General features: G+C 32.9%; 1 protein-coding gene across 9 annotated transcripts in view; it reads left to right on the plus strand.

The window, feature by feature from the left end:
- LOC105250089 (probable Ras GTPase-activating protein) overlaps positions 1–24431 on the plus strand; it is a 294638-nt gene that overhangs the window by 162965 nt on the left and 107242 nt on the right. For 7 of the 9 annotated variants that reach the window (XM_025407320.1, XM_025407321.1, XM_025407318.1 and 4 more), the window contains one exon: positions 5112–5180. The exons of 1 other annotated variant lie outside the window; for it this stretch is intronic. In XM_025407320.1, the coding sequence (XP_025263105.1) occupies positions 5112–5180 (69 nt within the window). Of the gene's footprint in view, positions 1–5111; positions 5181–13678; positions 14069–20904; positions 21041–24431 lie in introns of those variants that run through there. One more of the 9 variants, XM_011256003.3, reaches the window with a different exon arrangement.

Genomic DNA, 24431 nt, shown 5'->3' on the forward strand with positions numbered 1-24431 from the left:
TGGAATCGGGCCAGCGGTATTTTTACGCGTTTCGTCGGTCGAATGAGACAGAAACTGCTGCAATGAAGGCCGCAATATAGAACGATCTACGATCGCCGTTACACGAGACGACCGAATTTCGAATTTGAGGCGAAGGAAGTTTTTTCGTGAAAAAACTATGACCCGGTATTCGCAGGTTATTCGCGAAATTGGAAATCTCGCAAAAAAATATTATAAATAGAATGAATGTTGACCATCGTTTATTTATTCTGCGAGTTGTGTCTAAAATTACATTCAATTGAAAGATACATTGATTTCTAGATACTCCTATAAAATTTAAACAACGAGACATATAAAGTTTGTGAAACATGCATGCATATCGAACAAACAATGAGAAGAATAATAGAATGAAACAATTGATTAAAATGCCAAATCAAATGAGAGAATGAATATGTGTGTAATAAAAGAAAATCAAATTATCGATTTAATTAATATTATATATATCATAACGTTGCGGTTTCTCGTATCTTTTATAATTATTTGATAATTTTCTCTATTTACGTACTCGAAGTCTTTTTTGTTTTTCTCGTGAAAGCGAAAAGTGTTGAATTGTTCTGCGAAATACATTCATATATATGAAACACAATTGCAAACGTGGAGACGCAATCTGCGAAACACACTGTTTATTTCACACTGTTACAATTGTTTCTGTCGCTGTTTGCGGATCCTTAGACTTGCTAAGCATGCGAGATTTCTTGAAGATTTCGCGCAGATTAGGACGGCGGAAGTAGACCGAGCGCGTGGAAATTGGTAGAGGCGCGCACTGAATGCGGCTTTCACCGGATTACGCAAAACTGCGGCGAGAATGTTCCAAGTGCAGTCGAAATCGCGAAACAATGATCAAGAAACTCGAACAAACTTAATTCACGAAGCGAGAGGAAGAAAATGTGTCTCGGTTTCCCAACCAGAAGAAGGTAACCAGTGTGCAATTACAACGAGAGGATATCCCTGATACCTTTTCTCTCGTTCGCCAGCCTTGTTGTTAATCATTAATACGAGTATAAGCATCGGATATAAATGAATCAATTTATTAACAGACCACGTATTACAAACGGCTGAACCGCATTGTATTAGATATCCGTACAGATAATGATCAAAGTGATGTAAATTAATTTAAATTAATTGCTATTGTAATTTTAATTATTATGATTAAATTAGTACTATTAATTTGTTGCATATAACAACTAACTCTTAAATAAAAATCACTTTGTAGATGAAGATGAAAGATTAATAATAAATTGATTGCACTATGAATATAATGTCAAATAAATATAGGCATAAAATATATACATACATATATAACAATTTTATTTTATATAAAATAAAATTTAATTTATTTTTTCGTACGCATATTTTTCTTGCTAACACAATTTTATTTCGATACAACTATTTTTTTACTATATTATATTTATTTATATTTATTAAAAATTAATATTATTCATTTTCATGGTACAATAAATCGAGTTTAATTTCAATATAAAATAGATTTTTGCATGAATATGTTGGATAAAATTGTAAATTTTATACATATTATACATTCTAAATTATATTCATGTAAAATTCTATTTTATATTGAAATAAAATTCGATTTAGTATGCCATGAGAATTAATAATATTAATGTTTAATTCCATCTCGTAAAAAATATCTCGTTACGAACTATGACCTCGTTTCGTTCTGGTAATTAATTTCATTCGTGACAAAGGCGATTTCATACAAGACCGTAGAAGTCGCGATGAACTCAAGCGAATAGACGATAGTCTTCCCGGTCTCGGGAGACTTGCACGAGTATTAATGTGAATAGAGCGAGACGCAATAAATATAAAGGGAGGTAATAAATTTCGTAAGAGACACGGACGATCTAGCGGCGCTTCTCATTCGACCTTTTTTGTTTCGAATCCTCGTCTGTATTTTCTCACCGTATTCTAACCGTTGCGCAACATGAGAAGTATTACCGATTTCTAGCATAGATTTTAGATAGCATAGAATCGTGCGAAATGCATAGAAAAGCATAGAAACATGAAATTATACGGACTGTAACAGTTATTCTGGAACGTAATGACGAAAAATACAGCGACACATTTTCCAACATGCCCATTTTATTTTGCAGAAATTATCCTAGATTTACGAAAAAAAAGACAACAAAAATTTATAACTTTATAAATTTTAATATTCTTGAAAATTTATAAATTTTAATATTCTTGGATTACCATTTATTTGACAATACTATGAAATCATATTTCATAATTTAGCATATTATATGTCCGAACATGTAGTCAAATTTGTTGTATTATATATTATAATAACGATTATATTATATTACAATATAATTAAAATATCGTATGCTAAATTTTGCAATTTACAATTAGAAATTAATCTTTCTACAATAAAATATTTTCTTCAACAAATGGCTTTATTTCCAATTAATTTAACATAAAATTGATGTACAATAAAATGTATTGTTTAAAGAGCAAGTTATAGAAAGCAGGTTTATAAAAATTTCCTTTTATTATATTTAATAAGTGATCTTCTCTATCTCTAGAAAATTAATAGATTAATATTAGACGGTTTTCCTATAAATAATTCATAAATTATGCGAGTTTGCGATCGCGATGGCAAGTCATTCACTAGAGCTTTAATAAAAAGCAAGATAAATCGCCGGTTTATGCGAGCAATGAGCAAAAGTCAAAGGTGATTTAATTAACAGTGACCTTATTTATCGCCACAACTGTTGGAAAATAGAGTTTGAATTTCGCGTGGGAGATATCGTTGTTCTTGACGAAGCTTCAACTATCCATTGATCATTCGAGACTCTTGTTTTCTATAAATTAATAGCTTCGATGAATCGTCAATCACACCTATGAAATTAATCTTATTGATAAATGTGACATGAATGAAACGCGAAATAAACCTAATAGAGAGAATAATGTGTAAATAAATGATAATGGCATGACTGGCGTTATTTGGGCGGTATTTCGCTGCGCTAAACTAATTTGCGACATTATTTGATTCTGTGTGTCATTTAATTAATTTACATAATTGCCATGCGGGTAATTAAGGACCGTATTTATTCAGTGGGAAATATGCAAACATATACAATCTGATATCTATAAACGTCGAGAATCGGCAAAATATACATTAATTGTATCTCGAAACAAACATATATATAACGTATAATTGCGTGGCCTTTCACGGCAATCTTCGTTAGCGCGATCTTCTGCGAACTGTGTAAAGTGTCGCAAACGAGCGCGGGATTGACCCGGCAGATCAACAGATACCGAGGAGGCCTTAATTGGTTCACGTAATTCCGCATATACACGTAAACGTTCGTACGACTCGATCGTTGCTCGCGATCGTGCTTCGCCATCCGACAAACGAACGTGTGTATGTGTGTGTGTGTGTCCTGCCTTGCGAAAGGACGTGCGAGAAAATCGCCGACAGTTTCCGACAGACGGAAGGGTCGCCAAAATTGGTTTAATTGACCGGATTGGGCTCAGCCAATGGGACCAATCGTGCGATGCTTGACCCGAGCCGGGTTCAATGAAAATGCTTTCGTTAATTTTTCTGTGGGACATCTACGGAACGTATATAAACTCGAGGGAAGCTCCACCCCTATCAGGGATCCTACACTGAGAGAAATGTTTTGTATCAGCAAACAAAATTTTGTTACTGATGCAAAAATTAATTGTTGGTATGCGACCAATTAAACCTTTGGTTTCCACGCCGATTTTAATTCGTTGAATTTATTTACTTAATAATACGCAACTGTTTTGTATGATGTACAAAGATTTTGAAAGTAAAAGATAGAATATTTTGTTACTGAAACAAAACAATTACGTAAGAATAATATAGCCAAAAAAACTTTTTTTTGTTAACGTAAGATAAATAATTTCTTCGGAAAGCCCCAATGTTTTAATAAAGTTTCAAACTTTTCTATGCAAAGAAGAAATTGTGAGAGGAGAGAAAGAAACTTTCTCTAACCGAAAAACTGAACTTCAAATGTCTATCACTTTTTATTAATTATTAATTATTTTACTGTGTCTTTGCACTTGCTTTTTTCACTTAGTATATAGAACAAACCACTAATATATTTTCTCGTTTTATACATATCAAATAAACTAATACTGATCAGAACGAACAGAGTGACTGCAGAGAAAATCACGCAGTACAAAACTGATAGACGTGATATGCGTAATGTACTCGCTGCATATTGTCCTTTCTTCTGTGCATATTCGTTCACGTTATTGTGTATGGCCCGCACGAGAGCTCTCTACCGAATCAAAGCTCTGTACAAAATATTTAGTAATACTGACCAACTTTAAATATTTATTAAAAAATATTATAATATTATAATATTTGTTTGTTTAACTCTATATCATATACCATTCCATACTACATTAACAAAAATATTTTTTACTACAGTAGATTATTTTGTTCAAATTACTAAAAGAAAATTTATTTTGTAACTACGATCAAACATCATATTACTATTCGCAAAATGTGAGTAGCGAAATAATATCGTTTTGTTAATTCAAGAAATTTACCAAATTTTGTTTATCTAAACAAAAAATTGTTACACTTTGCTATCTTTACAAAATTTTCTTATTAAAAACAGCTATTTGTGAGTAATTTTATTTTTTTGTTACCATTACTATAACTTTTTTTCTCAGTGTATGCAATTGGAGATAATCCGTTTCGATTGTCGAAAAGTGTAAATATTAGTACATTGATTAGTGACTCGACTGGCAGATATCGATGGTGTAACTTGCTATATCTGTTAACAAGTTAGTTAGTCTTGATAGAATAAATGTCACAGGTATAATAAAGATCCTTCTAGATTTAGAACTAATTTATTCGCACGCAGCAAAGCTGCGAATATAAATTATCGCATCAATATCTTGCTTAAATTTACATGAAGAATGTGCATTTCCCAGAAAGTATTGCATATTAAACTAAAAAATGCAGTCATGAGAGGAAGTATAGTTATGTAATTGTGGCTTAGATTGTGCGATAAACACTCATTAATGATTATAAAATTAACGTTTCTGATAATATCTTTTTTTTTTTGTTTCAGGTGAGTTAAAGTCACAATCATTGCCAAGAGGGTTTCCACCGCAAATAATAGTGCAGCAGATTGATGAAGGTAAAGTTTAGTTAATCAGTCTGCGAAGTTAATTAGTCGTTAATATCAATTTTACAATCAAGCATGCCCCGAGGCCGATTCGTGGGAATGTTAATTACTTGCGATTGTTTCGCGAGAGAAATAACGTTACCGCGTTTGTCGACGATCGTGGAAAGATCCGAAGACTTCAATATGTACCGATTCAATGCGATTCAATGCGTATTTATTCGTTGACTATTCATTGCTTTAAGAGGCAGAAACTTATGATCGTTCATCACAAATGCAATCCAGCAATACCGGAATTGATATACATAGAAAGATATAAAAGTGGATTAATTATTTAATTATATATTTAATTAATATTTAATTATATAATTAATTAGTTAATTATATAATTAATAGTTAATTATATAATTATTTTTCTTTAAGTTCGTTGCATGAAAATGCAGTAGCAGAGAATTATAAATTTTTAAATATTAGTCTGCTCGATTGACTCTATACGAGTATTGCATTAATTTAATGCAGTTTAAGACAATATAATTTTGCAGTATAATATTTTACACTGTTATCATATAAATAAACATCGAAGCCGCAGCTTTGTGTAATTCTCTGTGTAATTTATTAAATATTCAACTTCAATTAATATGCATCTTCTTTTACGATATAATACAGAATATATAAAAATATCGATGAAGATCTATCTTATTAAATTTTATCAATATTATTTTAAACATTATACTTAATACATCAGTCTTATTTATTATTTGTTATATATTAAAATATTAAATAATAAGTTTAATACAACGTATTAAATATTTAAAATTTAATATAAAATTAATATAAAACATTTAATACAAAATCTAATAATATATTAAAAACATAATAACATTATAATATATTAAAATATGGAATAATAAAAATTATGCAAGCTTTTTCACGAATTGTACTATAATTTTACTGACGTAGTAGTAAATTATATTTATGTTTTCAATTTTAATTCCGTTAAAATTGAAATAATTTTTTCGTGGTTTCCAGCAATATATTATTTTTGTAACTTCAAACTGTGTTTTACACATTGTCCCTGAACGTAACACGACTTTATGTAACAAATCCAGTTAAACTCACTCATTGTGTCACCAAACCGCGCTGTGCAGTAAAAAAAGGCGATAATTTTTCTCTTTTCTTACAAGGTCGATCGTTAAAAAGACCAGAAAGTTTCTATATTGCCGTAATTTAGTCATAAACTTTGTTTTTATCGACCGAATGACCCTTATTTCTCGGTCTGCCGGCCAGTAAATGCATTTGTCTCGCACAGATACATCTGCTATGCGCGCTGGACACCGTGCGTTTGTTAATTATTCAAATTGCGACGTATACGTTTGCGGCTCACGGACGTAGCTTGTTGCAGCTTTAGCCAACAAATACGGCCGTGTGCGTTTCCGGTCGTTCCTTGTGTTACGTACGCGTTGACACGCACGAGCCTCGAACACGCAACAAATGCAGCATGCGCTCCTCCGTCTTTATTCTTCTTTCAGTTTACCGGAGCTGCATCTTGTCCTTTGACGTTTACGTTTATGTCATTCGTTCTTTTGTTACAAATTTATTTTTTCTCCTGTTTGCACAGTTATTTTTTTATTTTTTATTATAATCTTAAATTGATTCATAATTCGATGATTTCAAAAATCTAGAATTAATTTAAGGATCTTAAAATTTCAAATTCTATAAAAATAGCTTGCTAGAATTTAAATCTAGAGATGAAATAGAGAAAATTTTTGTAGAGAAATTTAAAGAAGGATGATTATAAAAAAAACGGTTTGATGCATAGGAAGATATTATCCTGTTAATTTTGATGGAAATTTTCATTATTACAATAATTGACTTAAAAATTAGCGTTATATCATCAGCTGATATGACGCGAATTGTTTCCAGCAGCGTGTGAAAATGTTGCATATAGTTCCAATCATGTGTACCGGAACCGGAAGGACAATGTTGCGAGATAAACAGCCTAGCAGGTGGTCTTCTCCAGCTCCTTTGAGAGCTGTGCCGCTTTCTCGCCGTTGTTTTCATTGAGCAGTGTCATTTTTTACCTCTTCATCAGCATGCAAAGAAAGACACGGCTTCTCGTCTTCCGGCATTATTCTTCGCAGGTTTGCAGCGAAAATTCTTTGTTAAATTGACACATTTTAAGATTACATTATTCTACAATTTAACGATGTGACTTAACTTTTATCGTCAATAATGAAAATTAATAGACACTTTTGTCTGTTCATTTTCATTATTAATGATGAAAATTAAATGACACATTACTAAATTGTAGAATAATGTAATCTTAAAATATGTCAGTTAAAAGTTCACAATTTTGTCTGTTAATTTTCATTAATGATACACTATATTGAAATGAGGACATCATGTTGTTTATTATATGTTTATTATTATTCCTATTATTCCTACTATTGATTTTAATGCATCGAAATTTTATTTCGAAACAAAACTGCATTTACCTATGAATTATAACGAAAAGATGTATCAATTTTATTTATTTATTATTTATATATATTTTAATTATTAATTTTAATTATTTATTTTTCGTTATTTCACTTAAATAACGCATTTACTGATATCGAGAAGTTACAAACGATTGTATCGTTACAGTTTCATAGTTTCTTCCATGATTTTCTCATAGTATTATTTTACTCGTCTAATATTTCACGAAATAGGTCGTGTGGCGAATTTCCACAATGCATTATATTTCATGTATAACTTCTCTTTGCACAAGAATTAGTTTTCTGGCAAGCAGCCCGAGGAAATGCGGGCACGATTTCATTGATATAAGTTTTGGAACTAGATTTTAATTTCCTTTCTCTCTTCCATTTTATATAGAAAGTGCTCCGTTTGCCAATATCATATATCATACAATAATATATATTTAAAAAATAATTTTAATTAATTTTAAAAACTTGCTAAAATTGCATATTTATTAATTTATAAATGCAATAAATTTATCAAGTTTTAAGCCTGAATGTCAAGTATCTTACAAGTACCGTTAGTTCCTAAAAAATTCCCGTTAATCGTGGAAATTAGTTTAGAAGTCGGTGTGCCAGATCTGCAAGATCCTGACATAGATCATGAGGCAGTACTACTTGAGAAGAGAAAAGACAAAAGTGTATTCCCCAAATGTGACCTTAATCCAGATAATTGTCTCGTTTGTCTTCTCAGCCAAAACTTATTAAAAATACCGAGCATTCGACGTGTGTACTTTGAGCGGCGCAAAGAATTAGATTCATCAAGAACAAATGATACGAGAACAAACAATATAGGCGAGTTATTGATCACGCGAGAATACGTCTTGTCTTGGACGATTATTATCGCGATGCGAAAGCAACATGGCTGAATGCCAGGTTAATGCGCCAGTGTGATACGCGATTTTGCGTGTGGCATACGTCCATACGAGTGCCCCGAAATTGTGTATGCGTAGCGTAATATGTAATGTGTGGGCACGTGTATACATGTAGGTCATCACGCGCGGGGATTTCGGAAATTGTTATGCTTCGCGGGATGTCGTGCATATTTCATCGCGCAGCCATTAGAGGCAATCCACGTGCTTCTTGCGGGAATTTCGTCCGGTCGGAAAGGTCCGCGTATTCTCCGAGGAATTTATCTTACCTTGTGATACGGAAAAGCCCTCGCCCCCGCAAACTATTAATCGCACGTATGATAGAACGACCTGGAAATATTGATCGATATCCCGCTCCCTTCGCGCAATTTTTACCTCTATTAATGGTGTACAAAGTATGGTCATAAATCGCGCGTGTTCTGGTAAAATGTCATAAGATCGGTGTCGGAGATAAAGAACCATGCGATACGCGAGGTACAGGGATTTGTTAGCAGCGTTGTGTGTGAATCTTGCAAAAATAATACAACAAATTATATAAACTTTTTATTTAACACTTTATTTAATTTATTTTTTTATTTTGTTTCGCATATAATTGAAAAATTTAATGTTATATTTTATGTTTCCTTTAAAAAATATCCTTTAATGTTAAAATATTAAATGTGAAATGAGGGAAGGTAACTTTGTCGATGGCAGCGGGCTCCAACTCACTGTTGGAAGAGCGCTTCATTTGAAAAAAAAAGGGAGAAAAAATTTACCCAGGTCAAAGTAATAAGGTATTACACAACGACGGATCGTAAAATTTCTAGAAAATATTATCCTTTAGCAAAAAGTAGAACGTTGATTAAATAATTTTAATTGGCCTTTTTTAAAGTACTTTATTTTTCATTATCTTCGTCGCAAACTCGAATATTTACGCAAAAATAAAAGGTAAAACTGTTAAATTTATATATTATTTATATTTCTTGTTAATTTTAAATGTTCTTAATATATAACTTACACAATTTTCATATAACTTAGGTCAAATAAAGAAATGACATTAATATAATTTGTTTCTTTTAATATTACTTGCGTATAGTAATAAATATACGATTATTCTACAGTATTTGAAATTCTTCTACGACGTGGAACATAAACGTAGACATTTTTCCCAAAAATAAAAAAGAGGAAAAGCTGCGTAAAATGCACATAAGAAGATACGATTTTTTCAGGACTTTCTTTGTCGTATATCATGTCAAACGCTTATAATATGAAAGACGTTTCGCAGAAAACTCTTTCTAAGCGAGAAACATGCATTTCATATGAGCAAATACGAGTCGGTAGCGTCACGTGCAATCGTATTTTCGTGTTTGGAGTGCCATTATCGCTTGCTGCATTACGACAATAAAGAGATTGGAAAAGTAATCTTCGGAAATTGGCAAAGTTGCGCGAATGGGGATTCTTTCACTCCCGACCTCATTTATCAAGGAGTATCGCAACAGTTCGAGGAGAGCGAACTCTGCTCCATTTACGAGCCGATCTCTCGCCTTTAAATTACACGAAAGTTTAAAAGAACGAAGATTATTGATTAATACGATCCTTCACATGTCGTGTTCCAATTGAATTAATTGGGAGAGAAATGATCTTTGAACTAATTTTTCTTGTATATCTCTCATCCAATTATTTTTTTCTATACAAACATATTTCGTCTAATTTCATGTCGAGGTTAATATTTATATTCATAAGGAATTTTTAATAAATAGTTGCAGGTATATTAAAATTATATTAATTTAGATACAATAGGAGATAATTCTTGAAGATGTTTGTTGAAAATTAAAAGCAACTGCAACGTCTCTTTAAATTTTACAAAAGCTAAAAATGAAACTGACAGCGGAAAATTGTGCGGAAATTTCAACGAACTAGACAGGTGATTTTTACATATCGGGAAGATTATCTAAGATAGCAAAAATTCTTGCTTGAGATGATCTCCGAGCTTTTCATACATCCAACGGGAGTCTTTGCGTCGCACTCGACGACGCAGCATCCGTAGCGCTAAAAATAATTCGTTCTGTAACCGTGGCACCGGTTCGCTCACGTGTTTGCCGATGCGGTTCTGCTTCACATCGTGAACGAAGAGACGCGCGAAAGACGAGAAAAAGAAGCAGCGTAAGTAATACGGGGAACGTGAAGTCGGTTGGTAGGTAAAGTGCACGCTGCTCCGATCGGATACGGGTTCGTTGATAAACAGCGTTCAGACGCTTAAACCGGTGAGCATCGTGAAACATTCGTTGCTTTAAAATAATAAGTATAAAATACGTGCTTTTAATTGATACATATAACTACACATTTTTTACAAATTGCACAATTTTAAAATTACTGAAATAAAGTTAGGAAAACATTTTTAATATAAAAAATGAAAATGTATTCATTGAATAGAAGATGTTTTGTTAAATTTTAAAAAAGTCCATGATTTTTCCCGTATATTTTGTTCCCGATTTATAAGTTAAATTTGACATATCAATTTTTCACACATATGTAAATTTATACATATTATCGAGTCTTTCATCTAGAGTTATTTCTCTCATAATACTATTATAAAATTTTAAATCAGGTAAATTATCTAATTTTCAGTTGTTATGAAATGCAGAGTTTTAACAAAATAAATAATAGAGAATAAATCTCGCTTTCTCCTCTTTTGTATTTTTTATAGTGCAGAAGGAATTATTTGTTACTTTGATACGAATTTAACAGAGTTGGAATTAAAAGCGGTGGTATCTGTTGCGCACGGTGGAAATTTTCGACATACAGGTGCACTCGCGGTTGAAAGCAACGATAAGCGACTCCGATATAATCGTAATCATATCATGCACGCAGCTGCTGCCCGCATACATGCGAGAAATTGGCTGTGAGAATGGAGAAATTGTCGCGATCACTATCGGCCGATTCTAGAGATTGGCTAAAGTGGCTCGGTTAAAGGTCAACCTGGCAACACCGGTCGAAAGGGTGCTCGGTGTGAAAAAGCGAGGAGAGAAATTGTGTCGGAAATAAATCAGATTTTCTCCTTCGATGCAAATGGCATGCTGTTCTCGATGCATTTTAATTGACGCGTCGCTGCTGTCACGCTATGAAGCGAACGGAGTGCTCGCTCATTTATGCTGAACGAGGATCGAAAATTGAGATTGATGACGCGTTCGCCTATTCCGAGAATATATTTCACTTTTACTTTGCAAAAATTCATCATTTCGTGGTGTGAAATAAAATAAAATAAAGTATATACAAATATCCATTAAATATTATATAAATATTACATATTATAAATATTAAATATTATATAAACATTATATAAATATTATATACTGTTCTACCCCATAAAAAGCATCAATTAATAGTTATGCGTTATGAATTAATTTCAAATTTGTTTACATCTAATCTACTTTTGGCCATATCGTTATCAGTAGCTACGAGTAAAACGTTGTAATCAGGCATATCATTTTTGTGTACGTCGTCTAACGACATTGAGCCGCTTTCGCCGTCGTTAGCGTATCTCGAAATTCGTTTCGGTAGAAACCGGTTGTGCTTCTCCATCACGTCGGTTGGCTTGCACTTTCGCACGATGCCACCTTCTCTGCCGTCAGTGAAATTACACCGATCAGACCTATACGTTGCTGATGTAGGCTCCTCGCTGTGCGCAGATCGTACACAAAGATACGATAAAGAAGATTAATTCTAAAGAAATGCATGGCATATAAATAAATTTTATAAAAGATACGTCGAATTTATACATGTAACGGTCATAAATAACGACTATTGTTTATTATTTTTCTTCGAAAATATAGCTAATTACATTACACTTACATTTTATATAAATATGGAACACTATCACGAATTATAATTAGCTATTTCATCATTTTTTTTCTAATAAATTTGCCTAATAATTAATAATCTAATAATTTTGTCGAATTTTAGGTAATAGAAAAATTAAATATAATGATCACATTCTCGGTAATTTTGTACTTTACACGATCGCATAATTCTCGTGAGGGAAGTTGACTCATGCACTTGTCATATGTAATTTATATTTTTATGTGAACATCTTATGGGACATCTCAAAACTTCAGTTAAGAAGGAGGACACGTGTCAATGAAACTATATCGTCAGAAAGTTTCTTCTATTTCTATTTCTTCAATATTTGATGTCCAATTTTTTTCTATTTCTCCAATATCATTTTTCAGTCTGTTCTTTTTCTTCAATCTGTATCTCATGCTGTTTATTCTCTTCTCTCTCTCTCTCTCCATTGATATTGTCTTCGTATTTCTCGTCAGATAACTTGGCACGTACTAGTTTCATGTGTTTCAGAAGTTTGAAGTCTTAAGTGACAGTTTATATAGATCATACAGTCTTTCCATTCGTGAAATTGTATTTGGATATACATGATATTTATATACACTCGAGTGTATTTGTATCTTAATACGTGAATATAATTGATTATAATTTACTTGATGAATATAATATTATATAATTATTTTAATTCCGACAATTTAATTATGTATCAATTACGTATCGTCAAATTTTTTGCTATTTGAAACATTAAAGTAATTTTATAACTTGTCATAAATTTTGTGTAACGCATAGTTTTATTTATTTCTCGAAGAAAAAAGTTTAGAAATTTTGTTTTTTATTTTTTTAAATATTGAAACATTTACAATTTTTTTGTCGGCATTAAAATAATTAAAAACAAGTATTTTTTATTTCGTTGATGTAAGCTTTATAAATTTATTTTTAACTGTTCAAAAATAAAATAAATACACAAACACATAAAATAATAGTTTAAAGAAATATTAAAAACACAATATATTAAATACACAATTAAATACACAATATATATACGTACTTGAGAAAGCATTTTATTACGTTTCAATAAATCGTTATCATCTTTATCTTATTCAATCAATCAATCCAAGTTTCTTATACAAAATCTTATTTTGACGTCAACTATTGGAACGCTTTAGGAATCAGCTGATCCGTTCTGTCAAGAAACATCGCTCTCGCGCGCGACGCAGCGCCGTGACTGTAGCCGCCAGTGAGGCGCGCGCGCGCATGCGTGCCCATCTCCCCACCCCTCTCTTCTACATTCGCGCGGGACCTGCCGCAGAAACGGCGCAGTCCGGTCCCGATGTTCCCACGCGGCGGTACAGTGATCCCGAGTGTGCTCGAGTCGTGTTTTCGTTATCGTTATTAACCGAAATGGACTGATCTTTTTAACGTGATCCACGTGTGCATCGACGAAGCATCTTTTCCGATGCTCGCGTTTCGATCCGAAACGGCGGCCATCGCTTCCGTTATCCGAGTTTATAAAGATTCGTACCGAGCAAAATCTTGTGCGCGCGTAACAGACGGTTTTGTGTTTCTATGTAAACGTTTTGTGCGTAATTAAAGCTGAGATGCGTGCGATGCAGTGACACTTCGTATCCCTGAGACGTGATGTCGACTGGAATTTGCAAACAAGCAGTGTTGTATCGTGGACCTGATCATCCTAATCGTAAGTATCACGTTTTATCTGAATGTAGTCCGAAGAGACAACTTCAAGCTGAGACAAGTTCAATGTATACGGAAGGAAGGAATAGAATTTAATTACTCATTTATTCTCTGAATTTTTATTACTAATTTAATAGAAAATATGCGCGCTTATATTAAGATATATTTATTTATATTTTCCTTATATTTTATTCTAACGTGACCTAACCTAACCCTTTATGTTGTTAATTATGTCTTTTGATTAATAACATCTATCTTATTGTGTTCTCTTTGACTTCGATAACGTTATCTTTTTATTCCTTATTTCCTATACGTTGTAATATTTCAGCGTCTCAGTTTTATTAATATATTGTTGGTGCAGTTTGGAGCTTACTTTTCGATCATAGTAATTTCTCATTATTTACATCTCTTATACGGGGTGTCCCAGTTATCTTCCGTCATCTTTCAAAAACAGATTCCTGGGATCATTTGAAGACGATTTTTCCTCAGCGAAAATGTCAATGAAGGCCATCATTTTTTGCATGTTCCCGATTTTTGTCATCATATATCTTTGCAATTAAGTCTTAAATTAAAACTCAACTAAAGTAAACTCTATTTAAAATTAATCAAAGAATGTGGTTTTGTTAATATTTTATTTCTACAAAGCTTAGTTTACGAAAAATCCCTTATTTCCAATCACTTATTATTCGAAAATTATTAATCGACATTTTCGTTGAGGAAAAATCGTCTTCAGATGATCCCAGGATTTCGTGTCTCTATTTTTTTTGTCGAAATATCGCTGATCAGAGCACGCAGGCAAAATGACATTCGCTCTTCCTAAATACGCAAGAAAGAGAGAAAAGAGAGAGAGAGACATTGCAGATAGTCGCGCTTCGAGATTAGACCGATTAGGTTTCGCATTCGGCAGAGAATCCTCTCGATTCTGCAGAGCTTGCTCGCCGCAGCTGTCAGTAAAAGAGTAATGATATACTTTGTGCAGGGAGGAGTGGTGCGGGTGTTTCGCTGCAAATTTTTTTGACAGTCTCGCGTGCGACGAGTCCCTACAAGGTGACCGAAATAAATCCGAGCTCTATCAAATTTAGAGATATCTATAAATGGAAAGGGGGACCGGGTTAAATTTCTTTATCTCTTCATTGTCCGCCATAATTTCGGAGCAATCGGCGTCATAATTCCCCGGACGCATAATGGAGATGCGTATTTTCGTAAAATTATTGCGTGTCGGAAATCGAGAGGCAATTGCGGGATCGACACGGTGTTCGATAACTAGACAGCAATTTAGCTCGTGGGATCCCTCGGGTATTGGGGGAAGGGGAAGGGGGCGAACGATCTCGTGCACCGTAAATGAGCCCTTGACTTTTTTTTCTGTTCCGAACCCGATCCTTCCGACCGTCCGATCGGAACGGCTGTCTTTTGTGTCGGTGTCTGAAAACCTGTTATTCTCTCTATCGCGACTTCCATTCTTGGCGTCCCTTCCTGTATTTGGTCATCTGACGTGAGCGTCAACCCTTTGCGTCTGCGCCGCGATATTGTGTCATACGAAGAAAGAGTGTTGTCGAAACAACATAATTACGTATCGTCCGGGATGCTCACTGGCTTAGATCGAACTTTGTTCGAATAGATACTTGACGTTTATAATCGTTTATAACGTATTGTTTTAATAGAATATAAGATAAAAAAGATAAGATAGAAAAGATTAACTTGAAACTTATCAAATTTTGTAACGATTTTGAGACGTCCTGTATTAAAACACCTGTATTGTTACATATTGCATTATATTATATCGATCTATGCCTAGTGTTCTTTGATAAACAGCCATTAATCAATAATTAATGCATTTATAAATTATCCTGTTACACATTTATAAATAACGTTATAAACGTAAATAATGATGAACGAGTTATAATTTTATATATATTACATGATCTATCATATTACCTTTATATTTGATCCGTGTATAATTGTGTTTAATAATTGGCAATTATTGGTCGCATCCGTACACAGAAAAAAAAGACATTCTTGTTTTGAAAATATCTTTAGTTTTAATATGAAAAGCTTGAAATGAGATTATATTGCGTTAATTAAAGAAAAATATAATTGCTTGAATAATAGCTTGCTTGAATGAAGCCATCTTATATAGTTCAATCGAGAAAAATATATTCTTATGATTTAAGATTTAATTTTCTTGAATGGAAAAGAAACAATGTTAGGTAGAAAATAACATTTTTAAATCAAAGATTATAATTTTCTTAAAGTAGAATTAAATAATTATATATTCTTGAGGTGACAATTACAATATTAAAATAAGATTATAATATTATTAAAATTTAAAATTATTAAATTCTTCTAAGAAGATTATAAATTGTTGCGTATATGAAACAATGAACGCGTTAATTTAAGTATATAAGTTTCGATTTGACACTTCTCTTTTTCTGTGTAATAATTTAAGAAGAATGGAGAAATGAGGAAAGTGAAATATAAGAGAACTTATACATAACTTTGCGTATTATTATTACATACTGCGCGTCACGCGGTAGATAAATTACAGATATTACAGTACTTGTTTTATAGCACACACACATTATCGTAAAAGACATAACAATAACTGACCACACCTAAACGACCCTGACAATGCACCACTCGACAATGCTCTGTCTAGAGAATTCTGTCTACGCAAAGTTCTGTCTACGCGATGATGTACACTCCCACACACACACACACACACACTCCTTTCTCTATTATCTAATGTCAGGCTTTCTTTACTTCCACGGAAATTTTCTAAAAGAAATTTCATTTCACGTCATCTTATAAAATGTACTCCCTCGGGTGAAAATATATTAGAGAGAAAATATTATTAAAAAGAAAATAGTTTCTCACAGCTTAAATAAACAAATTAATATTTTACTTTAATTAAATAAAATATTAATTTATTAAATAATACAATTGTTGCTACGGTCAATTTTAGCAGATATCTATGTAACAATTTTTCTTTTATTATATCGCGTTAAATAAATTCGCAAATTTTCTAAAACAAATATATAACGTGTCTGATTACATTAAATTTCAATGAACTTTCATATTTTTTTTAATTAATTTAGTTAAATTATTGGATAATAAAAACTGATAAGACAAGCAACTTCTTCTCATAATTATTCTTTTTATTAGCTATAATTTTGCTAGCATTATAATTCGATTGTACAGATTAGCAATATACTTTTACACTGGGAGTTATTTTAAAATTTGACGTCTCGGAAAGTTTGATTATAAGTAAAGATATTTTTAATTGGTTAAAATAGAGAGGAATTAATTTTTAATCGCTCTTGATTAAAGAATATCCATAAGGTTTTATTACAAATTCGCACTTGTTTATAATGAGATGTTATCAGCTTATCCTTCAAAATGCTCTGATTCAAGAAGACAGTTCGATTCAAGAGGACGGTTATGTTGTTACACGTGCGCCTTGTGGTTTTTTCGACGGTATACTTTCGAGCTTAATGGTAGGCCAGCGATTAATCATTGAATCGTGTTATTTTATCTAGCGATCTTTTTTTAACCTCGTTGATAAAATCATGTGTGCGTCGCGACGCAAAAGAGGAATTTGACACTCAAAAAAAATAGAGCTACCTAAAAAATAGTCGATGAACAAATAGCATTCATAAAAAGTAAACAAGCGATCGGTTTATTCTAGATCAATGAATTCACTCTAGTAGAAATAAAAGCAGTGTGTCAACAATAAAATTACAAAAATTTTTTATTAAATTTGGTGCACAAAATTCCAGAAAATTTACTTGATTGCATAAATTATTAATTTTTATTAATTTATTAAATAATATTTGTATAAAATGCATAATTGATTAAGAGTTTTTAAAAAGTCGCGATATAGGAACTGTTTTCACGAAAGCTAATAATCAAGTTTGATATTGATCTGTCGAGCATGAAAGCATCGTTACTCGGCCAGATGAATCATGATTACGAGCGTAACGTCATTCTTGTTGTCAAACGTCTCAGGGGATTGATTACAGTATGAAGTTCGCGGAATTGTTTCATACTTCGTCAAGCGTAGGTGAACACGTTAGCGCAATACACTCTTGCATATGCTATTAAGTAAAGTATGCCATAGCTCCTCCTATGGCGACACAAAGTATTTCCCAGAAAATTCCAAAGTTCGAATTAAAAATTTTTTCTTGTAATTTTTTCTCTTCGGAAAATACTCTTTAGTTTCTCTCTCTTTTCTTTCGTAGAAAAGATTGAATTATTTCATTAAAACATTAAATTTTTATACCTCATGTCTTTATTATATAAATAGTATTTTCATAATTAAATTAATTGATAATTAATTCGTAGCATATCGGTCGTATTATTTATTTTGTGATACGAATGTTTTCCAGATATTTCCATTACAAGCTTTAATAATAATTTCATTAATTTTCTTTACAAAGTATTATTACTCGATAATAATCGCGCGGGGCATATTTATTCAATTTGCTTGGACGAGCAATAAATGTAATTAAATTATTGCGCTAACAAATCGCGCCGCAGGATGTATAAATTATATCACTAACGAGTTCATTTCGTCGGCGAATCGCCGATAGCGGGCAATTTTTCGTTTGACGTAAAAACCATCACCCCATTCGATAATTAAACAAACGTTTCAAAAATGATACGCTTCCGGAAAGGAAGGAGCGCACATGTCACGATACGCTTGACAGAATCCGTGCCCGTTAACGAAAGTTAATAGCCCGGAGGCCATTGAATCCTCAGTTACATCGAATTATCCTATCAAACCACTCCGCTCTTCGAATTCGTTCTCCATCGCTTTTCTTTTTTCTTTTTTCCCCCGCAATCGCTAGATTGACGGAATTATCGCGATCGTTGCGTCTCATCGAAGTCGATTCAGCGAAACATCATCTCCATTCAACGTCAGCCCTCGCCCTTTTATCGCGAAATAGATTTATTTGACAGCGCCCTTATTGACAGCCGCGAAAAAAAAATGTAACGCGATCCTGAAGCCGATCCGTTATCGTACGTTCCTGCACCTGGCGCGCGATTTTTCTCCGTCACTTTGCTCCTTTCTCTCCTTTCTCTTTCCCTCAAAAAGGGCAAAATAGATTCAAAGCGTCGCTATTTTTATAATTTCTTTCTTCATTAAAAATAGAAATTAATAATGTATCGATCGCCTCGTATCTTTGTTCTTTTCTTGTTAAAGAGTATAGTTTCAATTTTTAATCTTAGTTTTAATTTTTAATTTTATTTAAAAGATGGAGTGAAGTTTGAGGGATTTTTTCGCGAGAGTGGGATAAGAGTTTATAATTTGTAAAATCTGTTTTGCATATGAATACTTTTCGTATTTGAAATGCACTTTTTCCTGCACCGGGTCTTTCATTTTTCAGTCATAAAAATCGTCCTCGTTTATTCTCTTGCAATTCCAGCGATATCGTTGCTGTTTGCACATACGGCAGGTGCGAGCCTCTCGATGATAAAATTCGAGTCACGTTCCGGCAAATGCTCTTAGCGATTCCTCCACATGTATTTCGCTCTTCCAGGATTGAGGATATCGGGCCTTATCAAAATGGCCCCGTTAAAGATTACGCCGCGAGGAAATATTCGGTAACGTCAAAAGAGGCGGAGAGGACCGAGATAAGTCGCGCGCCGAAGAGCTATTTCTCTCTCTCCTTTTTTGCGGCACGTTCACGTGACACTAGATAACGACAGACGAAACCGGACGCCGCGTATGGTGTCTATGTCGCTTTGTCCTAATCGCCGAGAGCATCGCCTTTAGTCAAGAAAAATTTGCATTGTATGCGTGAGAAATAAATTATCCGTTTGGTGAATAATAGAAATTGGTTATATTAGATAGGAGGGAGAGAGAAATTTATAATAGGAGTTTATACAGGGTGTCACAGACCCGTATTAGCCGAATATCTCAAAAAGTGAGCGCGGCAGACAAAAATATTTCAGACAAAAGTTGTAGGGCTTAAAATAACCTATTTAATGATCATATCAGTTTGACTTTGAATAGCACCTGATAATCGAAAAATAAATATCTTGCTAGATATTTTATGATTTATGTAAAATTAAGAAATGATTTCAAGCCTTATAACTCGAAAAGTACTTAAGAGAAAAATATTTTATTATAGTGTTTTGGAAAGCTCTCGAGGTAAGCGACAAGAATGTGCAATAACAAATGGGAGTCTCCATTTAAAAAATTCAAAGTATTTTTTATGTGACTTTGATGCTATTCAAAATCAAACTGATATGATCCTTAATAGGTTATTTTAAGCCCTACAACTTTTGTCTGAAATATTTTTGTCTGCCACTCAGTTTTTGAGATATTCAGCTGATACGGGTAGTCTGCGACACCTTGTATAAACTAGATTCCTTCGAAAGCGATATCTTATCATGTTCCCTTCGCTACTTTCTCAAAAATCTCGCAAATGAGTAATAATAAAGAATATAATAAATAATAATAATAATAATAAAGAATAAATATACTAATAAAAAAATAAAATTATAAAAATAAATAAAAAGTAGCAAAACTCAACTGTATTTCTGATAATCATTTGAAAATTTTTATTTTCAAATGATTTATCTCGGAGGGAAAAAAATGATATCACGCGCTCTCTTTTTATTTCTCCTCGCACGTGTACTGATTGTAAGGATAGAGTATCGCTTTGAGTCTCCCGACTGCACCGACATGTCTCTAATGCTGAGCTCGATGATCGTAAGCTTTCTTTTGTCGAGCAAGCGAGCTCATCGAGGGGGCGTCCTTCGGACTGCATGTAACGCATGTATCAAAATTAACTCCGCGTACACGATCCTCATCACGTGGCATGCCCCATTCAGAGCATCAACGTCTTTGTGCACGCGAGAAGCTTCTCAGACGCGAGTGTGGCCACGTGTACGTTCGCCAGTGAAGCATCGCCGATGAGAATTAAAGGATTCTTTGGACACTCGTGATTCAAGTTTGTACTGGAAGGAGGTGAGTGAACAATTTTCAGAATTATTGGCAAACGTTCTCCGATTGATAGGACGCGTTCTCTCTTCACAAGGCATGCGTTTAGAAAGAGGGCGAGATATTAATCTCACGTAACAAAGAAATATTGTTGGATAAATTATTTTATTGAAATTTAAAGAGAATATTTTTCTGTCACATTCGTTCATTTCAAAATGGCGTGTTCTCTGTGTTTACGAATCATGAAAAGATAATCTCTACTTTATCAATGAAACTCTCTCTGTCTCACATATTTAATTTTTAAATATTAAATTTTTTAATAAGATGTATAAATTTATGTAATATACTAAAATATAAATAATTTGTAAATTAAATTAATTGAGAATAATTTAAAATTAAATATATGCAAGAGGGATTATCGCACTTTAATATATTACAAAAGACATTTTTGAAACATTTTATTTTTGCCTGCATAATTATTCGCGCATCATGGATAATTTTAGCAGCTATCCCGAATAGCAAAAAGGATTTTACGCCGTAACTAAAATTTGGATAATGCTCCAGTCTAACGCGTGAAGAGATGACACGTGCGTTAACTATAATGACACAGTTAATTGTTAATGGCTCTATCCACGGAACCCATGATCCACTTATCCGGCTAAAACTTGCTCTTGCATTATCGTCCTGACGAGCCTGGCCAATTACGCGCAAGTCGTTAACCGCGCTATCGCGTTAGCATGTGTAATCGCGAATCCGGAAATTGCATCTCTGCAGGTGCTACATGTCAGTGACGACGATGACGACGATGATAAATGAAAAAAAGCGTGCTCGTAACAATTATTCGTGCGAGCACGCGAAATATTGCCGCGTCGATCAACTCGTTGCTTCCACGTGGTTATTGTGGACGTTCGTATTTTCATTCGAGGCTTGTTGTAATTGATTATATCCCCAATTAATGCAGATAACGAGGCACGGAAAATAAAATGTAAAATTAAAATATACATTCGAGATCTGTGGAATCGAAGCTCGTGATTGGCGCTCGTGATGGTAGGTGAAAAGCAGGTCGAGAAAAAGTTAGAATACTCTGGAAATTCATGTTTTGCATAAAATTACAAAATATTATAAAACCTATCAATTTTTCATTAGTTCCACTTTTGGATACCGGTGCATTATTCATGAATCATAATATCATGTCGAAAATTACGCCCTACGTGCCACGCATAGAATGCATTTGCTCGCGTTTGTGGCTGTTTTTGTTCCATCTATTTTAACAGGAAAATAGAAACTACAACCGCAATGTGCACATTCAACAGATACCATCGTCGTTTTACTGTCGCGTTTCCTGTTAAGTGTAGATTTTATTTACGATTATTGTTTGCCTACGCCGACAAAATGATGATAAAACGCACATAAATGACAAAAAACTTTACAACAAAAAGACCTGCGAGTTGTAAATGACAAGATACAATCAGATCTTATAATAATTTTGTGTCAATTTTTTTTCGATAATGATGGGCACTTTTCAATATTATTTTATTGGAATTTTTATAAATATTATATTATATATAAATATTTTTATATTATAAATAAATATTATAAAATAATTCATCAAATATTATTTTGCTAAGAAATTATTTATTAAATAATAAATATATGATGTACGGGGATAAAAGAGAATATTATTTACGTTGAAGAAAATAGTAAATTATAATAGTCAGGTAGTTTTAAGGATTACTTTAGGAAAAAAGAGAGAGATAGGGAGAAAAAAGATACAAAATGTCGCATTTAATAACTTGGACGCTCGTTCTACGTTGTTAGCTACTTGGCAATCTCGTATTCGCGAGATTTCAACGACCATATAATATATTTTTAGTTGCAATGAATTTACATGAGCAAGTAATACCATCGCGTCGAGTACTTTCGTGTGAAAACATGGAGAAAGAACACGAGGGAAGCTTTAAAACGCTCCTGTTTCGCAAAAGTACTCGATTTAAGCAGCTTACGAATGTCGCATTCTCCCTCTGGCAACCGAATTGTAAATTTTCATATACATACCATCTACATATACAAAATTCTCGCTAATTTAACGCTGTAACTTCGCGATATTATTTTTTTTCTGAATGTTGAAAAGAGCTTACAAAAACGTACAACTGGGATATTATACTTATTATATTCTCGAGAGCCATGTTTTTATTTTATTTAAAAATTTTTATTTTATTTAAAAATTTAAAGTCTCAAAATTCACAGAAAATTCTCGTTTTTATCTTTCTCTTGTCTTTACCTTAAAAAGTTTGTTCCATACACGCCAAGTTCACTTTCGAAACTTTACGCGATCGCAGACGAAACTTGTCGTCTAATTGAGTAACCGACAATTAGTAGACTCATTGAAATTGAGTTGGAGTCGAATCTAGTAGCGCATTGGGAACAAATGGCCCAATAAGCGAATGAGAATGCTTTACTCGGGGAGAACATTGTAACTTTATGACAATGCGCTTTTGTTCGCTTAGAAGAAGTTATTCATTGTTAATTATATGTTTCGTACACTCATCTATTTGTTTACAAATTTATAAAAATAATTAAATTTAAAAAAAGCTGTTTACAAATATCCTTGAAAATCAGAAAATAAAATAAGAAGATAAAGAAGACAAGGAAAATTTTTGTATTCTTTATCGTTTGAATTATTTACAATTTTCCAGCGGTTTTCCTCGTATGCATAAAATATTCTTATCGCGTTACAGTTACATGTACACCGCTTTTTCTGCTTGCATCTGATATTTCCCGCCGTATTTTTCCTTCATCGTAAGAGTACGTCGACAGTTATAAACTCTTTTAGCCGGAATATCCATTGGAAAGAACCCCGTCGTGAATTTGAACACTTTTCTACGACATGCGCGCGTTTATCTTGTTCTAGGATCGTTTTCGCGAATAATTGCATGGTACGAATATATGCATGTGTGATTTTTTTTTTAATTTTTGCACAGAAAAAAAGAAGGCACAGCACGAATGATCGATCAATAGCGGTTCCGCACTATTCTCGTCCGGGACGAAGTACTTTTAACATAAAAGATAAAGCGCTGTTAGGAGAGAGAGATCGTTACATGCAATGTCCGACAAAGGGGCATCGTATGGTCCTTTGACGTATGCATTTTTTTCGCGTCTTTTGTACATGCACAGAATATAGTCGTGCGAATCATCTTACACAGGGATTTTTAAAAGAGGAAACTTTAGTTTACTTCAAACTACAATAAATCTGATACATTAATATAGGAGAATTAATTTTTATTAATAATTTTAATAATTTTAATAATTATATATGTGCATAATTATATATTTAATATATATATTTATGTACATAATTATATATATATATATATATATATATATATTTTTTTTTTTTTTTTTTTTTTTTTTTTTAATT

This window comes from Camponotus floridanus, unplaced genomic scaffold (assembly GCF_003227725.1).
Source record: "Camponotus floridanus strain SB8 unplaced genomic scaffold, Cflo_v7.5 scaffold17, whole genome shotgun sequence".
Lineage (NCBI taxonomy): Eukaryota > Metazoa > Arthropoda > Insecta > Hymenoptera > Formicidae > Camponotus > Camponotus floridanus.